Source organism: Bemisia tabaci, chromosome 7 (genome assembly GCF_918797505.1).
Source record: "Bemisia tabaci chromosome 7, PGI_BMITA_v3".
Taxonomy (NCBI): Eukaryota; Metazoa; Arthropoda; class Insecta; order Hemiptera; family Aleyrodidae; genus Bemisia; species Bemisia tabaci.
Genome location: NC_092799.1, coordinates 4308071 through 4334906, shown reverse-complemented (window position 1 = coordinate 4334906; position 26836 = coordinate 4308071). Strand labels below are relative to the sequence as shown.

General features: G+C 38.6%; 1 protein-coding gene across 2 annotated transcripts; it reads right to left on the bottom strand.

Annotated features, from left to right (window-relative positions):
- Positions 1-414: 414 nt before the first annotated feature.
- On the bottom strand, positions 415-13186 carry LOC109031562 (probable maleylacetoacetate isomerase 2). Of its 2 annotated transcripts, none has more exons than XM_019043146.2 (7): positions 13071-13186; positions 9685-9736; positions 8910-9055; positions 7794-7871; positions 3605-3731; positions 2375-2477; positions 415-1481 (listed from the first exon to the last, which is right to left on the bottom strand). In XM_019043146.2, exons 1-7 carry the CDS (start codon positions 13086-13088, stop codon positions 1358-1360), a joined length of 648 nt encoding a protein of 215 aa, XP_018898691.2. In that variant the 5' UTR covers positions 13089-13186; the 3' UTR covers positions 415-1357. The 2 variants fall into 2 exon arrangements, with proteins under 2 accessions (XP_018898691.2, XP_018898692.2); XM_019043147.2 differs by lacking the exon at positions 13071-13186 and adding an exon at positions 10551-10712.
- Between the last annotated feature and the right edge of the window lie 13650 nt (positions 13187-26836).

Here is a 26836-nt window from a genome sequence, read left to right as displayed (position 1 = left end):
AGTTTTAGCATCATTATAAATTCAGCCAGCTTGTCGGATGTAGTCATGTTAACAGGATGACGGAAGAAAGGCTGCCGAAGAAGATGCTTGGTTGGGTTCCTCCTGAGAGGAGACGAAGGGGACGCTCAGTGAAAAGGTGGTGGCAGGGGGTTTTAGAGGAATTGAGGGAGTGCCAAATCGCGCATCAAAATTGCATAGTTATTAAGCAATTGTTGTCCAAAATTTTGCGTTTTAATATGAATTATGAAGAATTCAGTGAAAAACAGGCCGGTGAAAATTTTGCAACATTGAGATGTATTTACTACTTTTTGTTGGAAACGATTAATTTAACCAACTAATCCTAAGTGAAATTTTGCAAGAAACGCAGTAATGCCATTGGGGTGGTTTAGGAATTTAAAAATGAAAAATTGCCGGTAATTCTATATAGTTTTCATTGTTTAAATAAAAAATGCATCAGCAGAAAGATCTTGACGAAATCAAAATTAAATCACAGACAAAACGTGACAGGAGAAAAGAAAGCCAATTCCACGTCCTCTCGGATTATTTTCTTCTCTTCAATTGAGCCTGAAAAGTAAAAACCAGCAGCGAGGCGTGAATGATCGATTATCGTTAATTCCTCGTTTGAAGCTACAGTAAAGATTCGATTAGTAAGTTGTTCGTCGCGAACAACCTTTTTATCGATCCTTTACCGTAGGTTTAAACGGCTGATCAATCGATGTATTGAAAATCACGCTGGTAAAAACGGACTTCGGAATGGACCACAAGACGAGGTACGAATTTCAGCATTCTGATACATGTTTCCTCACCAAAATTTTACGTAAAACACGATGCGCACAACGAAAATTACCGAAATCAACTCCTTACAAAGATATTTAATGATTCTTGGTGCGTGAATTGAAACCACCCGCTCATGAAAACTCAATGCTCTACGTGATTCACATCGCGCGCTAAACGTTATCATGAACATTACAGCCATAAAAAAATCTGGCAACCTCAATCTTAACCCGTTGGCTCAGCTATAGCAAATTACTCATAGTTTGAAAAACACATGGTGGGAAATGAACATTGCTCGATTGAGAAGCTTGCTGAAACCGTTGTAGTGCGCGATTTGACTCACGTAGAGCTTTGAGTTTCTTGTGAGTGGGCAGTTCAAATTCCTCGCAACCAATGTGAAATAGAAATGTTAATATCTCCGTTAGGAGTTGGTTTCAGTAATTTTCGTTGCGCGAATTGTGTTCTACGTAAAATTTTGGTTCAGAAACACGTATCAGAATGCTTAAATTCGCACCTTGTCTAGTGATCCATTGACACTCGGTAGGTTAGGGTGGCTTTAGTATCGCCGAAGTGCTGGAGCCTTTTATTTAGCATCTTTGACAGCGTCAGGCTGGTTGTCAGGGTGGGCGTCTTTGAACGCTGGGTGACTGAGGAGATCCTTGTCAATTCTTGCGATCGCTGGATATGTCTCTACCTCCACTTTAAACCTGTCGAACATTAAGTTGATTGTAAAATGGATTCCATTTTAGAAGGAGGAATCAAGAGCATTCAAATGTCGCTAAGATTGTGCAACTTACATTCTTTGCAATAAAATCACTGGAACCTTGCAAAAGATTTTTACGATGTTAATTTTCGTATTGAATTAATAGTTCATTGAGAGTGAAGATAAAACTGGTTTAGATGATCAGTTTATATTTGCAAGGTAAAAAAAGTTGCACAATCTTAGCGACATTTCAATGCTTGTGATTACTTTTTGCAAAATGCAACCCTAATGGTACATAACTTCGCAAATCGACAGTATAAATCCGCAACAACGAATCTCGTTTGCGGTGTTTGAAAATGTCTGCTTCTAATTTATTTTTTTAACAATTTTACGTAATTCCTTGAAACTGTCCCACAATTTTTTTTTGCACAGAGAAGAAAAATCACGGCAGGTTTTGATAATTACCGCTAAGTAGTTAACCATTTGTGAAATTAAGTAGGACATGAAGGATTCGACTCGTGGACTTTTTTATGAGAGATTTGAGTAATTGATGTACAATCGTTTTAATGGGAATATCAATCCTATGTATTTGAGCTTACTAAAAAAATACAATAATACAATTTTTTCATTGCTGTTTTCATGACTTTGTTCAGCATACGTAAATCTCTCACCGAAGTCGCGCTAAGTAGCGAGTTTCGTAAGTCTGCAACACAGTTTCTCTTCAGTTTAAATCCATATAAATATCGATTCTAATTGATAAATCGTGCTTACATTGAAATCGATTGTTTGACATGCATTTAAAAGGAATAAATAGAGCTGCAACCTCTCAAGATTTGCCACTGTCTGCGCAAGTAGCTTTGAACAGTCGTAACGGGCTCAAATGAACAGAATATTTACCTGCGAGCATTGTAGACTTGAGGAATTAAACAGCAGTCAGCGATTGAAATGCTATCTCCGAAGCAGTACTTCCCTGCAGAATTGGCTAGGAGTTTTTCTAAAGCTAAAAAAGAGAATGCGTCAGGGTAAATTTCATTCAAGCTCTCTCATAGCAAAGAGCACAAGGAATCTAAATTTACAAGGAGATATTTAACATCACATTTGTCCAAGAGCCTGATGAACCTACTTATCTTGAAAATGGCGGGTCGTAAGTTATATTCAACAAGTTTTATTTCATGTGGAGCAGAGCGCAAAAAGACAAGCAGTGAGACATTTAATAAAAGGCCACGTCGGTGTTCCCTTATTACGGGACAAATGGTCAATCTATTGGCAACTTTTGTGATTTCGCCTGCCCCAACACTGAGGAAGTATTAATTATCCAAGGTTCCGCAAGAAGAAACCAAGCCTAATCAAATTGGAATTGAGAAAAGCAGATTTGTACCCTCCCCCCCCCCCCCAAAAAAAAAAGAAGAATACGTGCTACGGAAAAGATTTACTCATGTTTTTACATCCCTAGCTCATATTTTATTTCCATTTAGGATTTTAGTAGGAGCGATGAGTTCGAATTACTATCAATCATTCTTTCCAAAACGTGGCTTTACTCTGCTGTACTTTGTTCTATCTAGCACCTATCAGGATCCGCCTGAAATTTTTTTTTGATGCGCTTTCACAGTCTCTTCTGATTAATTAAGAAGCAGCAGCAGTAGCAGAAGAAGAAGATGAAGAAATCCTTTACCGCGCATTTAAGTTTGATGATAGGGAAAGTGACCCTCATCAGCGATACCAGTCTAACCTTAATGATAACGCCCCGATACAACTATTCGAGCTCAAAGGATGTTCATATTGCGTGTATCTATAATTGAAGGCGCTACTGAGTTTTTCCAACACAGCCATATATTTGTAAGTGAATCTCCTTTCATCTTTCGGATCACGTCTCACATTCACGCTCAGTTGGACTATATTTCGTAATTAGGAACTGTAAATTCTGGTTCCGTTTAAAAACAACGTATTGTTTTAGTTAAGTCAACGTTTAGTTTCCCTTTGCACATAAGTTTTTTTACATACGAACCAAAAATTGTAGTGCTTTATTACAAAATGAAGTCCAACTGATAAACGGCGGAGGTGACTGCGTTTTGTAATCGTATAAAAGGAAGGAGAAGGAATGTAAGGAACGAGAGGATTGTACGTTACCTGTAAAACCTTTATTAATGACTCGTTGAGCCCACTGCACTCTTTCTTCCTCGGGTAATAGTTGAAGGATTCCAACGTTTTGCAATGGCTGAATACCGCTTGCAATCACACTAACGATTTCACGAACCTGGGGAAAAATCGTTCATTTGAATACATATTTCAAAATCTTCAGTAGTCTAGGAACTGTTAGGCATTTTGTCGAGGGAAAATTACCCTCTATTTTATGTCATTGATTGGACAGGCACCCAAACTTTAATTTCTATGATTTTTTCGATAGATGGAAGTGATTTTTGAATAAAATATGTTACAAGTCCATAGCGGTTCTAAGGCTTCGCACCCACGAAGACTTCGAGGCTGAGCTCGTGCTTTTTAAACTGTATTTTTCTTGGTTTCTGAATTAATTTTTGGCGTTTTTAATGTACGCTTCGTATTTTACGCGTCATTTACCTTCAGTATAATATATTCACAAGGCAAAATTCGTTCAGGGCTTAGTAATTCACTCAGTTAATGTGACTAGGTGAAATCTGTTAAAAATGCGAGCAAATATTCCCCAAAAAATCTAAAATGAAAAGTCCACGAGTGTTATAACAAAGGGACCGGGGACCAGTAACATTGTTTTTTAGCTTTTGTATTTTTAGAGTTTTAAATTTTTTCTTTTTCAAGGGTTGATAACACTGGAAAAAAAACACATTGGATCTAGAGTCCAGACTCTTAAAAACATCGACAAGAAAAATCACTCTCGATTCAATCAGAATCTAGCTTTAATCAAGAACCAAGCCTCTTAATTTAAGCGGTTTTCGTTTTGATTCAAGCAAAAATCCGATTGAATCAAGATTATTTTTCTTGTCAATGTTTTCAAGAGTCTGGACTCTGGATCCAATGAGTGTTTTTTTTTTTTTTTTTAAGCGTGCCAGTAGGGCTCGATTTTTGAAATCACTCGGATGTACCATAGTAAAGCACACCGATCAACCAATGCTATTCAACGGGCCGTCCAAATATTTTTTTCCTCGGACCCGTTTTCTTGTCTTTGAACCATTATACTGTCAAGCCCTGATGGTCTCTTACCAAAAAACCGACTGAACTGCTAATTGGGAACCCTTGAGAACATTTTCCTGTCAAAACCGTATTATTTCATTTGACAAAAACCTCATAGAAGCTTTCTTACGCTCGGAGGACTCAACTCTAGAACCTTCTTTCCCGCCAAAACTGTTTAGCCAATGAGCGTCTTGCACTGCAAGTGCAATCTGTGATGAGCCTCGTGACTCTTTATACCATGTACTAACCGTGGCCCCTGCAGAAATCCACTGTCAGGTTTCGAGCAAGGCAATAAAAGACGGCGAGGAGAGGGTCGCCTCGTCGAACCTATTATCTTCCACGCCCGATTAACCATTCACCGTGACGCCAGGATCCACCAAATTTTCACAAAAATTGTTTTCCGTCTATTTAGCGAGTTTTTCCTTACTTTCCGTTAAAGTACAAATAAAAAGAGACCTCATTTGTAAAAATCGGCCGAATAGGAGAGAAGTTACAGTTCGAAATCCAAAGAGAATAACTGAACGCGATTTCGATGCACGGCAGTTCGCCCAAATCACGGTCGTGCGAAATGCCGCATATCAGCTTAAAATCAAGATAATTGGACGGAATCTTTAAAATCGATTTACATTCAACGTTCATGAATCAATATTTTCTCCCAAATTTAGCAAAAAGTACCAATTGATGCAAATAACAAAGACGTGAAAATAGTAGGTATATGTCCAACATTTTAGTTATTCGGCACGCTTTTCCAACATATTCATGTTGGATTTTTCTGCTTGTTTTTTTTTTTTCCCAGTGAATGACCAGGAGGTCGGTCGAGATATCCCGTGTTTTGTAAGTTATTATATTTTTCAGCCTCGTTCCCGCCTTTTCCATAGTCCTATTTTATCTATGTTCTCGGGCTGCCATAGTGTACATTTATCTATGTAATTACAAATACGAATTTAATCAAAAGAAGTTTAGCAACATTAAAACGTCCATACGGTGTTTTCCGGTAGCGCGGGAGAATAGTGGAATAATCTATTCGAAGCCGATACTGCATCGAGTGATTTAACCACCGGGCCCGTTAATAGCGCGTTTCATCAAGGTTAACGAGGTTTCCACGGCATATTTTCTTTTTCAAATATTTGTTCGATCAATTTGTTAAAATTTCGCTCGCCCCGTGCGCTCGAGCGAATATCACTATTAAATTAACATCGCGTAATGCCTCTCTGCCGTACCTCACAGAGAGCCGCATATCACATTCGGAATGACCCCCAAAGCGCATAAGAACACGTGCTACTCGCACCCTTTGCCATATTGCACATACGTGTTTTTTCAAAGCCGTATTTCTGCTTTATCACGGTAGCTCGAGCCTGAAGTGAGCTTCGAAGCTCATAAGACCTTCTAACCAGGGCTCAAGTTCGAAATGGAGTTAATATTCTTTTCCGTAGCTTTTCGCAGCTGCATTTCCGCGCGAGCGATTCGCTTCGGGAACGTTTACACCATTCATCGCTCCTCCAACAAAAGGGCTTTTGTCTACTCATACATGAGCCCCAGAAAGCATACAGTTATATGGAGACCGAGGCTGTCGTGGAAATCACGGTGCGCCCTTACGCCGCATTCATCGCTTCAACGCTTTGCAGTCATCGAACACTGCAAACACGGTAGGTGTGTCTAAAGCTCAAAGCATAACAGCCCCCGGTCGTCGGTAGATCGAATTTCAGTTCATTTTTCAGTGTGTTTGTATTCTGCCGAGATGAGGAAGAACACCCTATGAACATTCAAACTTTGCCAAATGTATTTCGATACAATGGGAATTTTTTAGAGAACTTATGCGTGCTTTCTCTCGAGATTTTCACGGAATTTTATTCGGACCCTAACGTGCTGCGCCTAAAAATTCGAAGAGAAAATACTCACGCCCAACATCGGAATTAAAAATATTGTCGGGAGGAATTTGGCAGCCTCGAGAGCCCATTTTGCAGCATTGTTCGCACATCCCACGACGTCTTGTGAGGATAACGCGGGGTGTGGGAAATATTATTGTTTGTTCCGTTTTGTGAATGAATTCGAAACCTGGCTTTCCGGTGGTTGCACTTGCGGGTGAAAACTAGCGCGAATTTTCCTCTCTGTAAGAAGGAGAGAGCAATTTCGCGATCTAATCCGAAATACCTCGACTTTGGCTCCCGATGTCACGATCGCTCTGAATTCTGATGATATATTCGTTTAAAAGGTAGGAAAATGTTTAACCCGCCTCCAAAAAATCTGGAAAACGTTGTTAAACAGAAATGTTTTGGTAAGACCTTCAACAATTTCTTGATTGAACGATGGGCTTTTTGTGGAAAAAATTGTGTCGACGCGGAATAAAAGGATAGTCGTCACAACCAGCGGCTGGCTAAAAATGCGTCAGCAACCGTGCGATAGTTACGAGAACTATTGCGGTAAGGGACACAACTAACTCTGTAGTTGAATCAGTGAGTTCGAAAACACACCAACTCGGAACAAAAAAATTGTTCAGGAAACATCTGAACATAATACTTCACGCATTGCGCCAAACACAGTACGATCGGCTTGGTCGGCTTGAAACGCAAACTAACGCCTACAAGACTGGAGGAATACTTCAGGCATTGCACGCACACGAAGGTGCGCGCTTCATCGTTGAATGTTTGTAATTTTTTTGGTTTTTACCTACCGCCCGCGGTTTCTGACCAGTGTACACCACGTGTGACTTACACCAGTGTACACACAAATAAAATAAAAAATGAAAATGTAGTGTTGAAAATAGTGGTGATTCCTCTCCAACAAATAAAGAGACCTCGTCTTCATACCCTAGTGCCAGCACAGCTTTACTCATTGCTATTCGGTTTAAGGTGAATGCGTAAAACTCCAACTATCTGTTATAACGAGTATCGGCTATAACGACCGTAAAAGGCCGGTCACTTCAAGATCATTATATTCGATTTCCACTGTATTATGAATACGACCCTAATGTGCTCTTTTTTTTGTTGCAGGTGAGTTTCATGAATGGTCTTATTTATCCTCTTCTTTTAGTAATAAACTGGTGAGTTGTGATTTCAACATATTCGTTTTGACGAGTATTTTTTATTTCTATTTTTTGGATCTGCTAAATGGGCGTTACAATGATACAATGAATTCCAGCGAGTTGCAAGTATACCTTTGCTCTATCTGCGGGATCTGAAGGCAAAAGTGGTTGCTCTGGTCTTGTTTCCTCTAAATAGTGCATGATACTGATCTGCAAAAGGAAAGAAATGGGCGTGTATGATATTCAACCGGGAAAGAAATCTGTCAACAGGGAGAAAAAGCGAGCTAGCTCAACCTGATTCAGTGTGTATTTATGAGACGCATTTGATTCTGAAGAAAGCTGTTTGATTTTGCTGTTTCCCATTTATTGAGAGCACTTTTCTAAAAAATTAAAAAATTGTTTATAGTGAAAATTCCTAAAAAACTAATTGCCAAAAATAACAAATTTAGCTACTGGCACAGCTGCTTTGCCAACTGCTCTACAAACATCTCTGCATGACAAACGCTCAAAAATGTCAAACCAAGAGGAATTCACCGTTCGAAGTTTGTCATTCAATAAAGGTAAAAAAAAGGTTGAAAAATATCTCTTCAAAATTTCAGTTCATTATAGAAACATTCTTCGATCAAAACTACATTTTACAGCCGCTCTATTTACGCCCAAAAATGCGAAAATGCCCAGATGCTCGAGAATAGAATCATTATACATCCAAAACAATTGACCGCGTGCAATGAGATTCTAGAGTATTTCCCGTCGAAAACTTTAAATGAACTGCGGTAAGTAGAAAGGACCAAGCGACATCAGCTATTGCCAAATTTAATCGGACAATTTAATTTTTTACATAAAAACGGTTTTGCAATTGTTTTTCAAATTGGATTGAATTTTCTGTATAGTATGAGGCAAATTCCTTAAAATTTCCAAAAAAATCCGCACCAGCGTGCTCTTGTAAAGCATTAAATTGCTGAGTTAAAAGCGATAGATGATGTGGCTTGGTTGCTTTCTGTTGAACGCGGTCCAATTACGACTGGAAAAAACTCAATTTTGAAAATTAACTAGTATGCATTAAGGTATGTTTTCCATAGACTCTCATATTTTTTCATAAATGAAACAGGCAAAATCATCGTGTCTCTTTCGGGTCCAGGGCACAACTTAACGCATGGATTAAGAGCTAAATGGCAAATCTTTTTCTCACAGAGGAATTCCTCTCATCATTTTGTGCTTGACGACTTACGGAAGGGATTAATGACTTACGGAATCGATCAACGTGCGACCGTCTATCCGGAGAGCAGGCACTTGTTGCATGGGATTTATCGCGCGATATTCCGGGGTCAGATGCTCATCTTTCTTCCAAATGTTGACCGGTTTCACCTCGTACGGAATCCCTTTGAGGTTCAGGGCTATCGGGCAAAGAAATCGTCGAAGGTTATTGAATCATACCGTTGGCTAAAGTTGGAAAATGCACATTGCGCATCTTAATTACAACTCTTAAAAGTCTCCGATAATGCTTTATTTTCTGAAAGGAAAACCCTACTGTCAAAATGTATGTGAAATTATTTGATCCTTTCCCATTATTGTTTTCTAGGAAATGGTCTGTAGGTGTATTGGTGTAAACTTTTATGGAAATATATCGGGAATGAACAAAATGGTTGCTTTATTCCTTGAAAATCAAATGTAATAGGAGGAGTGAAACAACGAAAACTGAAAGATCCAATTTTCTTGTTTCACCAAACTCATTCAATTATTTTAGAAGGTACTGGAAAAAAAGTCTCTTGAATCCAGGGTCCAGACTCTTGAAAATTTGACAAGAAAAAATACGCTGGATTCAATCGGATTTTTACTCGAATTAAAAAAAAAGTCCGCTTAAATCAAGAGGCTTGGCTCGCGATTCAAGCAAAAATCCGATTGAATCAAGAGTATTTTTTCTTGTCAAATTTTTAAGAGCCTGGACCCTGGATTCAAGAGAAATTTTTCCAGTGGCGACTATTTATAAAGACAAGCGTAACTGGTTAAAAATCATTGTACTTACCAATTCGAACCCTGTAAGAGCAGGAACTTCTCCAATATGAATACAGAGTAGCCTGAAATAAGCAAGAAAATTATGAGGGAAAAAATCATAAAAAAGTATATTAAAAGTCATAAATTTTAAAATAACAATGTTACACGTAAAATATGCCGATCTTAATTTATACCACCAAAAAGACTTCGTCATCAAAAAAATCTCAGGAAGGTCAATCAATGAATTCGATCCGTATTTGGACCGCGTTGAGCAGAAAGGAACCAAGCCATATCAGCTACTGCTAACTTTAATTGGGCAATTTAACTTTTTACACAAAAACGGTTGTACTGATTGTTGTGCAAAATTCATTGAATTTCCTGCATAGTACAAAGACAATTCCTTAAAATTTTCAAAGGAATCCGCAGAGGCGTGCTTTTGTAAGTAATTAAATTGCCAAGTTTTTGACAATAGCCGATGTGGCTTGGTTTTATTCTGCTAAACGCGGTCCATTGTACACAGAGGCGTGTTGTTTACTCTTTCATCCATATCGGCTTTTTCATCCAAACGACTTAGAAATGCACCAAATGTGAGAAAATCTCCTCGCTTTTTTCACTAAAGTTTTAAATATCACTGGAAAAAAACACATTGGATCTGGAGTCCAGACTCTTAAAAACATCGACAAGAAAAAATACTCTTGATTCAATTAGATTTAAGCTTAAATCAAGAACCAAGCCTCTTAATTTGAGCGGATTCCCTTTTGATTAAAGCTTAAATCTGATTGAATCAAGAGTTATTTTTCTTGTCAATGTTTTCAAGAGTCTGGACTCTAAATCCAATGTGTTTTTTTCCCAGTGTGCCCCGTGGTTGGAAGTTTTGTAACTTTCTACTCTACACACCATAACTTCATCGCACCATAAACTGTCCGTTCTGAATGCAAGATGTAACCGAGCATGGACAACTTGAAAAGTAAATGTTTTAATTCATCGAAGTGGGTTAAACTACTTTTAAACAAATAAACATCATCGCGGGGTCTCAGTCCAGAGCCGGCCGGTGCAGCGGAGTAACTGAGCGCGAGACGATCCACGTGTTGCATTCATTATCAAACACCATGCCAAGTTTAGTCAAAAATTCCTATTTTTCGTCCTAAACAATGCTTTTATGTTTTTGAAATTATGGATTTGGCAACTGCGGGGTCTATCATTAGAACAGTACAGCACGGGATCATCAGGAAGGTGCGCTGCACCGGTTGTTGAATTATATTATCGCGCTAGGAGCGCTAGTGTTGCGTCTACTGCCCCTTATGCTGCCCTCCTCAAAAAGAGCTTAACATGTCGTGAAAAAGTAGGTAGGTATTTCCCGTTGGCACTTTATGATCAATATGGAGGATGTGAGGATGCGAGGAAAAACTTGCTGTGAAAAATTACAGGGCTAATCTGCCGTGTTAAGGAAAAACGTGTTATGAACATTCAATCGTTGACAAATTTCTCTCCTAAAAATATGGGTTGTTTGGAAATCTTGTGAATATTTTGATATTTCATGAGAATTTTACTTTTAATATAATCTATAATGTATCTAGAAACGAGAAATATACATGACTTTTCTCAAAATCAGATGTTTTTTAAAGGGACTTTTTACAACTTATGAATGGTCATATGATGTTCTTCCTTACACAGTCTCATATGGCTTGCTATAAAGTGTATAAACATGTTCTCTTTATTTTGAAAATCCACACATGGTGGTATACACCCTCTCTTTGTCCAAACTATAATTAGTCAAAGAACTCATGTTTTTCGTGAACATTTGTATTTAAGGTTTTAGAAATTACTCTCAGAGTAAGAATCGTCCTAAAAAATTCAAGACTGCACAAGTGCACAGCACAGAGCTATATGACACAGAGCACTCACTAAATTCAATATTAATTAAGAGGTTAAGGCCGCAGAAAAAGAAGAAAAATAAAATTAATCAAGCAAGAGCAATTTTATCTTTGTAAGTAATTTAACAGATGAACCGTCAAGGACCGTTTTTCAAAAGGTTAATATTTATAGGTAGGGATTCCCCTCCTACTGTAATTCAACGTGACTAAAAAATAAAATAAATAATATGAAAGCTCCTATTTGTAGTCGAGGGCTTCAGAGGGGGCGGATGTTCAAAGTGGGCATGCTTGGCACTGTTGCCAGAGTGCGCTAAAAATATTTTTTTTACTCCTATTTAACCTCATGTAAAATGCCACCATTTTATCGCGCATTCTGGCAATCTTGATGCTTGGAATTAAAAACGGACGACTCTATTGCTGCACCTCTCGATACTTTTCCTTAACTTCAATCCGTCACATCGCCCACGATTGTTTCCATGAAGCTTTCACAGATATTTGCGAAAGGGTGGCTTCGAAACTATGTTGCGTAATTATTTTTGCAGCTTTAAATCGAGACGCTTAATTCGATTTCCTCCCTCGTTGTTGCTATTGTCAGTGCGGAATATCACCCAAAAAAGTTTACAGGGCGAATAATTAATTTTTATTCCTCGTGGCGTCCGGTGGGAATGATTGTTGCCATGTGCTACCAATTAGGTTGGGATTCTGTGAATTTGGTAGACTATCTGCTGAGTTCTGTGGAAACGCGAGGGCGAGACGCGAGAGTTTATTGTTATTAAATGTTACATTGCAAAGGCAAAACACTCAATTTTAAGCCTTCACCTGTTTGAACTCGTAACTACAAAATTACGAATCTCGGTTTATCATATCTCCCTTCGTATTCAAATTGTTCGAGGGATCGTTGTTACTACTCTCACTGTTGTCTCAGTTTTCCACGCCCTGTTAAGAGCATTCTCTAAAAATTCCGTAAAAAATATTTAAACAATTAAAATAAGGATAAAATCAACCTATACACGCATTTTTTAACTTTTCAAATTAACATACTATTGTAATTCATCGTACATACATTTCAGGCCCAAACCCAATTTCAGCGATGTAATAAAATAAAATAAATCAAAACATAAAACAACGGAGGTAAGTATTACAAAGCCTGGTTAACAATAAACTATAAAAATTCACTGTATAATTACACTGTATAATTGGGTGAAGGGTCACGTCATGCGGGTTTGAACCTGAAATGCATGAATTACAATAGATGAATACAAAAATTCGTGTTTTGGTTTGTTTTATCCTTAGTTTAATCGTCATAATTTCACGCAAAATGCGCTTCACAGATTATTAACAAATATTTACTCAAAAATAAAGTAGGACCGAAAATAATAAAACACCCAACTCGAAATACGTGATCCTATAGTTCCACCGTGGACACCGTTTCCAGGAAAGTGATAGTATCCACTTGTTCATCGTGTTTCTCTCTATTTGCCCTAATCATATGGATTATGCGGGCCAGAGTTTCGTTCAGAGGAAAAATATTTTTTCTGCTTACCACCTCTTTCCCGGACATGCTGCAGGATTATGTTGTCTATCGAAATTACCGAGTTTCGGGGAACTTTTCACTGAAACGTGTCTCACAAACGAGCAAGCTGGATCGTCACTGCGGTTAGTTTTGTCTGCACGGATCATCGAGTGGTTTGTTTTCGTCGCTTGCCTGACACAAGGACGTAACTGCTTTCAGAGATGAGCCACGGACAACATTAAGTTATGTAGTTAACAGGGCTCATCGCCCAGCGTACTTACGCGGAGAGTGATGTTTCGTGAGCAGTGAGAGAAAACCAGTATTGGATGGGACTCGGCCCAGTCCAGCCAGCCGGTGATGCCCCCAGGCGGCAGATTTCTTGGAGACTTTCCAACATTATCAACACAGATTTTGTCTCCGTTCTTTCTGTTCCCACTCGATTACTGACCTTGGTGCCTCTGATTCTCTTTAGACGCATTCTGACGTTGAAATTACAGAGAAAACATATTTATGTCGCAGGATTAGGCGGATCCAAGGAGGGGGGGGGGTGTGAGGGAGCGCACGCCCCTACTCTTGTCAGGCATACTTCAATTGGATTGCATTTTGCAATTTGGAACTATGAATTTTGGCTCTTCCGGGAAAGCACCTATGTGCATAGGGACACTAATGGCACGTACGTTGTTTTTAAACCGGGCTAGGATTTATAGTTCCAAAATGCAAAATGTAGTCCAATTTGTCTTTAGATAACTTATAGCCAAACTAATCTCCTGAAAAATTCCTTGATTTTTTTCTCTATCAGCAGAATATTTTGTATTAATTCGAGCTACAAAGTTGGCTTTTTCCTTTTAGAAAAATAAAATGGCGGAAATTTTGAAACAACGCAGAGGAGGTACGTGGCGTGGCTCCGCACTGTGGCCATCCATCTTTTTCACGGAGCTCTCTCGATGCACCTCTCACTTAAGAAACAAGGTGTTAAGATACATTGTAAACTCAGTTCATTAGTTATTTTATTCCCAGCAATAAGATAGCACTTATCATAATCGATAACAGCTCTTTTGATAGTACGAGCGTAAGCTTCGTTCAATACTCGGTCGACATGTAAGTACTTGTGCGGGACTACTTATTTTCCATGGTCAATGACACCCCAAGATTGATAACTGCCTACACTAGATTGTGACCGCGGCGATATTGCATCACATCGTCGCTTGACTTGAATAAGGGCATAACTACACTCTGCAATAAACCCTGTCATTCATACGGTTCAACGATTTTCACGGCTCATCTCGCTGCGCAGTTACGCCCTTCTGTCATCCAGGCGACGGTATCTGCGTTAAAAACAAGGCATGTATGACGCTGAGTCTGTATCGCTCGTAATTTTGTCTAGACCGAGACTGTTGACTTTTTATTCGGGCGAAATTTCGTGTCTAGACGCCAGGAAGGGGGAGAGTGGGAGGAGGGTGGCCCCCACTTGAGTCGCGGTGTAATGCTCATAGCTAAAAATTAAATCGGAGGGTTTATTCATCTCGTACGTGAAAAGTGGCTCTTCACGCTAATCTGATAAGAGTTGGTGTGTCAGTATGTTTACCTAATTGAGGCTCAAGAGTGCGTGAGGGCAATTGAGGCACCAAGGATCGAAATCTTCGATCTTCACTTTTTTAAATCGATGGCCAATGTGCGAAACCGCATATCTCCGTTTGCGACGTGGCAGACTCCCTGCCATACTTTACTTTTTTTTCGAAGAGCTAGCCACCGTATTTTCTTGATAACTCCCTACATTTTTATTCTCCGGTGACGGAATTTTCTGTATAAAGTAGCTGAAAATTGGGATTGTTTTCTCCGAAAAAATAAATCAGTAGCGGAAATTTTGGAAAATCGCGAAGGAGATACGCGGTTTTGCACTTTGGCCATCGCTGAATTAAGTATACGCCCATTTCTTACAGCGTAATCGTAAAACCCAGTGGCGGATCCTGCAATTTGGCAACAATGACTTTCCTCCATTTGAAGCTGCGTCAAATATCGATTCCTGTCGAAGCACTTGGCCCCACCAAGAATCGATACATCCTCATAGGTTTAAATATAAAAAAAAACGGTGCTGCCAATTTGGTGGATCCGCAAATGGTGAAAACTTGCCTGAACTGGTTCAAATGTCCAAATAAGAATCGTCGCTTTGAACTAAGCGGCATCACGCGACAGGAAAACATTTTTCTACATCGTTTATAAAAGCGCCTAGTCCCCCTTGAAAATTGACGGCAGATATGTTGTTTCATAGATGTAAGGTGAAAAATTCGCCCCTATTTTGCATAATGCTCTTCAATTCATTCCGTAAATCTATGCGAAGGAATGATGTAGAATATCGTCGGCTGCGACATCCACAAATCGTCGCTTTAGTGATCGTGTATAAATCCTCCCTATACATGCCTATGAATTTCCCCCTGTATATCTTCGGTGACCTTGAACTTGGTGCGTTATCTTTAATTCCCTCGTTGAGCATGAGTCACGGAGCAGAGAGACAGATGCGAGAGCCGAACTGATTACAGAGAAAAATGTCGCGGGTGACTTGAACAAAGATTTATGGTCCTGCGAATCCGGCTCGCCGTGCCGTGGCGGAGCGCCTGCAGAAGTTAAAACGCAACACGCAACACTCGCGATTGTGGATTGTGTTTCTGCAGGTTTGGCTCTGATCAAGTCGTCGCCCTCCTGACATAAAGGCGTAACTGAATTTCGCGATGAGCCCTATCGGCCATTTAACTCAATGATTTCCCGGGCTCATCTCAATGTGTAGTTACGCCCTTTTGTCAGCCAAGCGATGAAGTGCTCTTGATTTTCGTGCTCCTCGTAGTGCGTGACCAAAACAATCAGATTCGCAGCTTTTTTCATGAAGGCTATGAAGGGAGCGACTTATGAGTTCACCATCGAAGCTATTTAGATAATCTTTGAAACTCTTAGTATCCTTCATTTTTTCTAATTTTAATAATTACAGAAAGAGTCGTTTGCTTGTCAATATAAATTAGTATCATTCTTCAGGCACATAGTAACGATGTTTTCAAATAATCAGTGATTCATCAGAAAATAATCATTTTTCCAATAAAAAAGACGAAGACAAATACGGATGACAATTAAAGTCGCAATACACCTTCCCTCCAGAATCCTGCGTGTAAACAATGAGCAACTCCTAAAATATGTGGGTCGCAAATCGATAAATTGAAGCTAGTGCGCTTTGCTGGGACGTTTACTTCTCTTTGAAATGATTCAATGGTTGACACTGATGTGCACCGATATCTCTCATGAAAGCAAGACCAACTTTTAACTTTTGTAATTCAAAACTTTAGTAAAATTTAATGAATTTATATAGTTAGAAGGTATACTGTTATAGAGTTTTTCAATTTTGTAAATTTATTTTAATTATTAGATTTTAATCAATCCCTATACCAAAAATATAGTTTTTAACTTAAAACTAAATAATAATTTTACTTGAATATTTGCTTGTTTTAAAACTCCAACGGGTTATCTCGATAACTTCACTATCATCCTTTTATGAAATTAAGCCATTGAGATCATCGATAATGCTAAGTATTACTTACAATTTGTCGTTCCTCTTACGAACAAACGGAACGACTTAGCAATGTTGCCAAATTTCTCCTTGTATATTACATTTTTACGAGGAAAATCTTGGGCATTTCTGAATAAAAATTTCACTGCTCTTTTCTCTGATCTGATGCAAAAATCAAAAACATTTCGAACAGAAATTGCCCAGGCACATTCTTGTAAGAATCGAATTGTTTGAGCCAATGTTACAATCTTAGAATGGAGTTACGTTCCCTCGTATCGGAATCGACGAATTTTGACTTGACTTAAGAGGGCACGAAGCCGAAGCGTCCTCTGGTGTTGGGCCGCGGAGTAGTCAAGGGGCGTCCGCGTACCCCCTAGAATCCATCCGAAAATGTTGCAATGCGCCTGTTGCAAACTTTTGCTAGAGCAAAAATAAGAGTTGCTCCCTACAGATAATTTCTCAAAAAACACGATAAGCGCATCGGCAAACTGTGAAATGCACTCCTAACTTCACAATCTGCGTAAGAAATTTGCGTTTTTTAAGCTTCGCGGCTCTCCCGGCGGGGGAGCCGCGGCGTACTGCCAGCGCGAAAGGCGCACTGACCCCTACAAACCTAAGGGGATACTTCAAGCATTGCGCAATGCGTGAAGTATCCCCTTAGGTTTGTAGGCGTTTCGAGCTGGCAGCACGTCGCGTCGCGCCGCAGCGTGTCATAAAATTCGTAGGCAATTTGACGTAAAATTCGAAAGTAGCGACTCAAAAAACATCTGTTACGAAACTTTCGTGATCTTTCAGCCATTATCCGACTTATTTTTTCCTATGCTGGAGTTTTGGACCATAGTGCGCCGCGGGTGGGCGGCGCGGCGGCTCATGAAATTCTCCCCTTTGGTCAACCGTAACTTCACAATCTGCGTAAGAAATTCGCATTTTTTTAAGATTCCCGCTTCAAAAAGGACACCACAGCACAGGTGAACATTTCGTTAGAGGAGTTTTTCCATTCAATCCGTGCTCAACATGGCCGACGCTTCCGCGTGCAAGTTAAGGAGAGGACGAGTTCAATCAAGGTGGATATCTGGGTGAGTTCAAATAAGCGTCTAATTTGGTGTCCCGAGCTGTTTTAATCGTCATAATCTGAGAATCATGGGCAGATCAAATTTTTTTCTCATTTTCCACACTATTGTTGACTATTACATGCTACTTCCCACTTTATTTGGACTGAAATAAAAATTTAGGAGAACTTTGAATGTGCAAATTGCCTACATTTGTCCCAAATTTGCGTGTCCCCCGTGCCTGGTTCTTGACTTTAAATCGATGTTGCAGCTTAACTAGAGTGATTATTTGAGAAAACTTTATCGGAGATGATAGGTAATGCTTTTGAATTTGAGAAAAAAAATAAGTCAATTTATTTTTTGCTCCATCAATAACTTTTTCACGCGCTAGAATCATTGTCCCGAGCAACAGTCAGCAACAGTCAGGAGAGACATGGCAACGATGTAATAAGCTCTAAATGACTGCCGTAACGTTGAGGTTTTTCCAAAAACGACTTTTTTTGTTTTGATTGAATAGTTCACACGTCGTAGATGGCAAAAATTCTGAAATTCGCAAATTTTTGTGCAAGATTAACGCCATTAATGATGCCAAACAGAATGCTATACATGATAACTAACAGGGCGTCAAGCATACACACACACACTAATATCAGCTCGTAAAATACTCTCGAAGTGTGCGTTAGGGAAAATTTTCTCTTATTCCGATCCTCTAGGACGTGCTACTAAATATTCCGTGAAAAAAAATACCAAAATTGTCTTTACTGTTAGAGATAAGCTTAAAAAACAGCTTATTCCATCCTGTCCCGTTCCATCCTGTCCCATATGTTTCCATCCTGTCCCATGTCCCACTGTAGTGGGACAGAGTGGAAAACTGTTACAACTGAGACTTGCTTGTTTAAGCCCTGTAGGCGCTCTTTTCTACCGATTTAAGTGAAACTTGGTGCCCGGGGGTATTTTTCAATGGGGAACTCGAATTTTTAGTCGAATTTTGAAAATTCGAAAATCCAAGATGGCGGACATGACCTAAAATGCTATCGCAGCGTCTAATCAACTGGGACTTGTTTGTTTAAGCCCTGTAGGCGCTCTTTTCGACCGATTTAAGTGAAACTTGGTACACGGAGGTATTTTTCAATGGGGAACTCGAACTTTTAGTCGAATTTTCAAAATTCGAAAATCCAAGATGGCGGACGTGGCCTAAAATGCTATCTCAGCACCTAATCAGTCGATTTACGCAAAACTTGGTACCCAGGGGTATTTTTGAATGGGAAACTCGAATTTTTAGTCGAATTTTCAAAATTCGAAAATCCAAGATGGCGGGCGTGGCCTAAAATGCTATCTCAGCACCTAATCAGTCGATTAAAGTGAAACTTGGTACCCGGGGGTACTTTTCAATGGGGAACTTGAATTTTTAGTCAAATTTTTAAAATTCGAAAATCCAAGATGGCGGACATGGCCTAAAATGCTATCTCAGAGCCTAATCAATCGATTTACGCGAAACTTGGTACCCGCGGGTATTTTTGAATGGGGAACTCGAATTTTAGTCAAATTTCCGAGATTCGAAAATCTAAGATGGTGGCCGTGGCTTAAAACACTATCTCGGTGACTAATTAATTGATTTTTATGAAACTGGACCGGAAAACCTTGGTATAAGGAAAAGAAAGGGAATTTTAATAGGGGTGCAATAGGGTTTCATATGTATCTTAGGCTACGAAATCGAAAAATTCCTGTGTTTTTTCCATCGTGCACAGATTCTCCCGGAAAATTGACTCTTCTGGAAAAGCTAGACTTTTAAGGAAAATTCCGATTTCTCCGGAAAAATTCCGAACTTTCCCAGGATAAATCGCATTGATACAGGTAAATGGAGGTGTTCTTCAGAATCGGCGCCAAAAATCTACTCCGAAACCATTGGCAAATCTTCGGAAAATCAAAAATAAAAAAAAAAAAAAAAAAAAAAAAAAAAAAAAAGTTGACCGGTGTAATTGTTATGTTAATGTAAGTCCTCAAAATTTCCTGGCTTTATCACCACTTCAGCGGGTACACGCCCACTCGAAGTTTTAAAATTCGGTGTTTTTGATTCATTTTGTATTGCAATATTCCAAGAAATAAAAGCTTCTTCTCGTGTGAAACGAAATCAGTGCGCATTTTGATAAACAGACGGAACTGTCTAAAAGACAAGCAGAATAAGCTCCAGATATCTTTCATGACAGATGAATTTTTTCTTAATTTTTTTGGTTCTGCAAGATATGAAAGGGTTACATGTTTTCAATTATGCTTTAATTTAGTGATCGACGATGCTTTTATGACAATTGTGTTCAATTTTTAATTAAAAGTATTATATGTCACCTCTGAGATGAAAATTTAGGAAATCAGGCAAAATTACGGCAAAGAGGTGTGTGAAAAAACGGCCAAAAATGCCTCAAGGCATTTTCGAATTTTGATCACTTGGGGTGATACAGTAGCTTTCGAGACACCCAAAACCGGTCGCCGTTTTGCTTAGAAGCGCCGGGTTGCGACGTTGCCATTTTTTAAAGTGGAAACCTTTAAAAATTCATATCTCCGCCGCATCTCAACCGATTTCAATGAACTTTTTTTTAAAATGTTCCTCTTAAATAGAACTTTCTAGTGATGTATAGTTTCTTGGGGTTTACTTGGCTTTAAGTGGCACTTACGCGGTTTTAGCAGTTTTTGATAGACACAAAAATTTAGTTTTTATTTTGCCACGATCGTGGAATCGACGGAATCTAAACAAAAACCAGTCTAAATGAAAGTTCAGATTCTCACCTTTCTAACGAGCACAAGATCATCCCGGGGAAACGTTTAGTTCCCGAGATATGACCGCTCAAAGTTGGTCACATGCGCTTTTGCGCAATGTGAATGCGTGTTATCACTGAGTCATTCGCGAACTAGGGGTCCCTTACGTTCAATTTACGTTGAAATAATTACACAGAGCAGTAAGGTGTACAACACGAGCCGTATTTTCACCTTCGGCTGCCGATGTGCGACGTTGCCATTTTTTGAAGTGAAAACTCTTAAAGATGCATAATTCCGCTGCATTTCAACCGATTTCAATGAACTTTTTTTTAAAATGTTCCTCTTAAATAGAGCTATCTAATGGCATTTAGGTTTCTGGATTTTATTTACCTTAGGGAGGCACTTAGGTCGTTTATATGGTTCTTTGCAGAGATTTTTCATACAAAAAATAGTGTTGCTATTTATATTTTTTTTTCTCGGCGGATTGTGGGAGGGTTTAGAATGGCAAAATTTAAAAGAAATAACTTTTAAAAAAAAGGATTCTTTTAAGCACTATTCTTACGTGTACAAATATTGAAAGCGACGCTCTCGTTGTACAGGAGAAGGTGGTGTTGCTAATTTACCAAGATTTTTACGTTATACTTTTAGCGATGGTGATCTTCCGATCTAGTTTGAATGTTAAAAAAATTCGGGGGAAATACCTACAGACCCCCTCCTGAAAAAAAAGAAAAAAAAAATAGCAACACTTTTTTTTGTATGAAAAATCTCTGCAAAGAACCATATAAACGACCTAAGTGCCTCCCTAAGGTAAATAAAATCCAGAAACCTAAATGCCATTAGATAGCTCTATTTAAGAGGAACATTTTAAAAAAAAGTTCATTGAAATCGGTTGAAATGCAGCGGAATTATGCATCTTTAAGAGTTTTCACTTCAAAAAATGTCAACGTCGCACATCGGCAGCCGAAGGTGAAAATACGGCTCGTGTTGTACACCTTACTGCTCTGTGTAATTATTTCAACGTAAATTGAACGTAAGGGACCCCTAGTTCGCGAATGACTCAGTGATAACACGCATTCACATTGCGCAAAAGCGCATGTGACCAACTTTGAGCGGTCATATCTCGGGAACTAAACGTTTCCCCGGGATGATCTTGTGCTCGTTAGAAAGGTGAGAATCTGAACTTTCATTTAGACTGGTTTTTGTTTAGATTCCGTCGATTCCACGATCGTGGCAAAATAAAAACTAAATTTTTGTGTCTATCAAAAACTGCTAAAACCGCGTAAGTGCCACTTAAAGCCAAGTAAACCCCAAGAAACTATACATCACTAGAATGCTCTATTTAAGAGGAACATTTTAAAAAAAAGTTCATTGAAATCGGTTGAGATGCGGCGGAGATATGAATTTTTAAAGGTTTCCACTTTAAAAAATGGCAACGTCGCAACCCGGCGCTTCTAAGCAAAACGGCGACCGGTTTTGGGTGTCTCGAAAGCTACTGTATCACCCCAAGTGATCAAAATTCGAAAATGCCTTGAGGCATTTTTGGCCGTTTTTTCACACACCTCTTTTGGGAAGTGATACACTTGACGGTGGAAATTCGGGTTTAAGCCCAACTATTAAGCTCGACGAGCTATATTTCCTAAGTCTACACCTAATGATAGTCAAAATAAAGTTTGGTTTGCCCAAAAATTCAGAAAAAAATTTTGGGAGGAAATAGAACCTGGAATTTGACCCTTATTTGAATTCACCCATCTATCAACGCGAGAAAAATGTGAATGTAAACACGCCGATTGTCATCAGGTGGTTAGAATCATCGTCCCGTCACATGTGTTTTGGCGGATTTGCGTCAGCTATGTCGAATATTGCGTGGTGTCCTTGTGAGCAGAGATTGGATGGAATGGCTCCTCTAACGAGTTAATTAGGTACCTGAGCCGCGGTATCGTTTTGGAGGCGGGAATTTTGAAGAAAACGCATATTTATTGAGCAAATTGTGAAGTTAAGAGTGCATTGTAGACCTCCTGAAGTGTTCATCGTGATTTTTGAGCCATTTGCTGTAGTAAATAACTCTTCTTTTAACTGTAAGAATTAACTCTTCTTTTTGCTTTAACAGATAACTCCTTTTTTCCCTCAGGCTGAAGTCTGTGCCGTTGTATCGTTTTTGAAGCGGGAAACTCGAAAAAACGCAAATTTCTTATGCAAATTGTGAAGTGAGGAGTGCATTTCAGACTTTGCCGATGCGCTCGTCGTGATTTTCGAAACACTTTCCATGAGTAACAACTCTTATTTTCGCTCCAGCAAAAGTTTGCAACAGGCCCGTTGTTTTACCTCTGAAGGAAGTCGTCCTCCCGAGGGAGGAATTACTGAAGCGATAAAGCGCAAAAGTACTGGGCGACTCGTGGGTCTGCATTTGCTTCGTTGTTTACAAAAATGTTCATTCCGGCAGATCATTCATCTTCCTCGAGATTCAAGAGTAATTGAACGCTTTGCGGAACTCCGCTCTCCTTCCCCGTCAACTCCTCGCTCCTCTGACATAAGGCCGTATCTCAATTTGAACATGAGCCCTGTTTTCCATATAACTCCATGGTTTCCGGGGCTCATGTGAAAATCGAGTTACGCCCTTACGCCACAGGAGCGACGAACTTTCCCTTTTAATTTTGAATATCTGATGATTTTTCCGTAATTTATCATCCCGACCATTTTTCTTTTTTAATAACCGCCGTTTCATTTCCTCAAGTCCAAGGCGCCACTTGTCACAGTATTTCTGTGCACGAGCGTGTGAAAAATTAAGGCCGCCGCTGGACAAAGAAAAGTCGGAGGTCAATTTTTTTGTCGATTTTTTCATGAAAGTGACCAATGGATCCTCTTTAATTCAGCGTTCTTTTTGTTATGAAATAATACTATCGTATCGATACTATCGGTACTGATCACTATCGATATGAAACCACGTCACTCAATTTGTGACGTTGCATAGATAATATGAATTACATTTTGCCGTAAGGAACCACTATCTCTGACTCTCCCATTCAAGCACCTTTCTGCCTAGGGAAACAAATGGCATATATGTTGTTTCTATAATGAGCCAGAAATAGTGGTTCTTTACCACAAAATATAGTCCACATATCACTGACAGTCTCCATGGAGGTTTTTAAGACTAAATATGGGACAATGTTTTTCTTGCGTGTTCAAAAAGCAGTGAATTCTGATATTTATCAGTATCAAGTCTCCGCAATTTATGATACAAATATTTCAACTCTGATGTGAGCGGTGAAGTATCTTGCGTAATTGAAGGCGTTTTTGATTGTATGGCGGAGCTCACATACCTTCCGCCATTATTTTGAAGGCGAGTCAGGATGCACCAAGGTATAATGCATTTGAAAGAACATTTGCAAATTTTGCCATCAAAATTCTTTTTTAGAAGACTCCTCATCATTTATATGAATGACAATGTCGTGTTTTTCCTCCTTGCTTCCCTCCAGTATATTCTTAAAACACTTTACTGAATTTTTCCTGAATTTTAGCAAAATTTTCGACAAAAATATCACAGATATACATTTGTAAAAAAATTCAATGGTTTGAGCCAGTTTGGTGGTTTTAACCTAAAACAGTCTGACCGTATTTCACTTCGCCTAATTCTTTTAAAAGGATATTAAACCACATTACGCCTTGAATCCTTGTTAGACTTATTTCTGTAATATAGACTGTACACTTTAGAATTGCAAGGTTTTATGTAGGCTTGTTTTATTGTAAGTAAGAGGAAATCGATAATATCCGATGTAATTAGGCTGATTGTGAGTCTATTTGGATTACATTTTGCAATAAGGAACTACTATTTCTGGCGCCATTTTAGAAACAACATGCATGCCACTGATTTCCCTGTGCAGATATGTGCTTTTATGGGAGAGCCAGGGATAGCGGCTCCTAATTGCAAAATTTAATCAATTTAATGTTGTCTAATTTTACAACCTTGGTGTAAAGCTACTGTTTTTTGTCTGGAAACGTCTGAGAACGACAGTATATGCTCCTTTAGACAAATTTCGCTCAAATGAACATTTTAAAACGGCGGAATCGAGATTTGAGTTTACGTGTTTCTTGTGTGGGCTATATGCATGATTTGTCTCGAAAGCACACAATTCGATAGCGGAAGTTGAAAGCATTATCACAATTCCAACGTTTCAAACTTTTCATGCATACGCTAACTCTCTGAAGGAAAATAACTTATTATGGCTTAAAATTGTCTATACCAGATCATTCCATATTACTCCTTAAAATGGACATCGCGATGTTTGTATTAAAAAATCACTTAAATCGTTTACTTTACGACCGAATTCTACGTTCCTTCCAAGTAGTCAGTTTCAGTACCGCTGCTGAGATAATCAATAACAACATTAAAAGACGAAAAGAAATTAAAGAGACAGAGGTAAATTGCCCCATTAAAAAAGAGAACTTTCGGCATGTGCGTGGTAAAACGACTTTTCCAGTATCTTTATTCAGCCCTTTCTTAGCTGTGGGGGTGGGCTAATCACTCTTGGAACCTCTTTCAACAACCTAATATTCCATTTAGATTACTGTATTCGCGTTAAAAGTGGAGATAGATGGTACGGACGATGATTTTCACGAAATTTGTTACTATGTCTTGCTTTCAGTGGTGCAACAAGCTACATTCAATCGTGACCGCTTTTAGCCCCCTAAAAAATCATTATTGTAGCAGCTACACGGAAAAAATTAAATTGCTGTTTTAACAATTAAATTGCTAAAAAAAGTGACTCAAATATTTCAACGTAGATTTCACAACACAAAAATGCTACTTTAACCACTATTGCGATTTAATTCAACCACGGGTGTGTTGAAAATAGCATTTTTGTGTTGCGAAATCTACGTTTAAATATTGCAGGCACTTTTTTTTTTTTAGTAATTTAATTGTTAAAACAGCTTTTTAATTTTTTCCGTGTAGTGCAACCATTAACGCTCTGTGGTCGTACTTGTTGCATACTCAAAAAATAGCGGACTCACTGGGTTGCCTTACGGTCATGAAGATGCGCAACCTGTAAAGAAAACAAGTTGGTTTTTGCAATCGCTAGCGATAGCAATATTCGTCATGGGAACTTTTGCTTCTGGGATATGAAAATTTTAAGGTACAGTTCGTTTGTAGTATCTTCAGAATTGAAGGGGCTATGTAATTTTGTGTCGACATCTCTTTTTTAACATTTTTAATTTTTTTTCTTTGCATACAAGAAAGCTGTTATTTACCAATTATTTATTTTCGTTGGATTATGTATGGTTTTTGGAAGTTAACGCATTTAACTTTCAGTTTCGTTTTTTCGGCGTAAAGTATGATATTTTTACTCTACGCATATGCCCGAATACGCATCATAACGACGGTGAAACTACCAAACCACGTATCTCGTTTGCGGTGTTTAAAAATCTCCGCTCACATTTTATTTTTTTGAAGTAGACCAAATCAATATCATTCCTTGAAATTTTCACAGAATTTTCTCCGCACGAAGAGGAAAAATCACGGAAATTTTCAAGACTGGACGTTAAGTAGCTTTTCATTTAAAAAATAAAGTATGACGGGAAGTCTGCGACGTCGCAAACCGAGATACGTGGTTTGGTAGTTTCACCGTCGATAAGTGACCTATGTGCTTCCTAAGTTGCCATTTTTTTCATTCAAATAGATGTAACCGAAATGTTAGATGTGTACTACCTATACTACTTTCATGTTATTGCTTTATTTATTTATTTACTTTTTGCGTAGGTATAAATTGTTATTTTTTGCTGAATTTTGGAGAAAATATTGCTTTAAGAACGTGGAATGTAAATTAATTTTATTGAAAAAAGAAAATACCATCATGAATTTGGGCGAACAGAGAAAATATACATCAATATTTGGGTCAACATCTCCCTGATTATATGAAGGATGAATATATTAGTATTTCTGTATCAAAAAACTTAGCTTTTGTCTTCAGAGATACGATGATTCTAGTCCCAGTCAATTTGTTTTATTGAAAAAACAAAAAAACAAAAAATAAATAATAAAAAAAAACAACTGAAATGTTAGACATACTATTTTCATGTCTTTCTATTTGTATCAATAGGTACTTTTTGCTTAACTTACGAACGTTGAATGCAAATTAACTTTATTGAAAAAAGAAAATAACGTCATTAATTTGGGGGAACATGTGGCTGATTATATGAAGAAGGTATATTCCAGTATTTTTGTTTAACATATTAACTCTCGAGAAAATGTTCGTACATTTATCATCTACTATTAATTATTTTTTGATGATTAGTCTAAAACATTCAATACAACCATTAAAAAGTAGTTCCCAACGTCGCGTATCGAACTCCCAATCGCCGGGTGCCCGCACCGAATCAAAAACACGAGGCGGTTTAGTCAACTAGGCTATAATGGATCCACGTGGGTGAGAGTAAAAATAGCATACAAAAGA

What these genes read in the sequence shown, in the direction of transcription:
- LOC109031562 (XM_019043146.2), bottom strand. An exon ending in CTCTTACAGGGTTCGAATTG is followed by an intron (nt 9,056 to 9,684) that starts GTAAGTACAATG and finishes TTTGCCCGATAG; the next exon opens with CCCTGAACCTCAAAGGGATT. An exon ending in ATCCCGCAGATAGAGCAAAG is followed by an intron (nt 3,732 to 7,793) that starts GTATACTTGCAA and finishes ATTTTTCCCCAG; the next exon opens with GTTCGTGAAATCGTTAGTGT.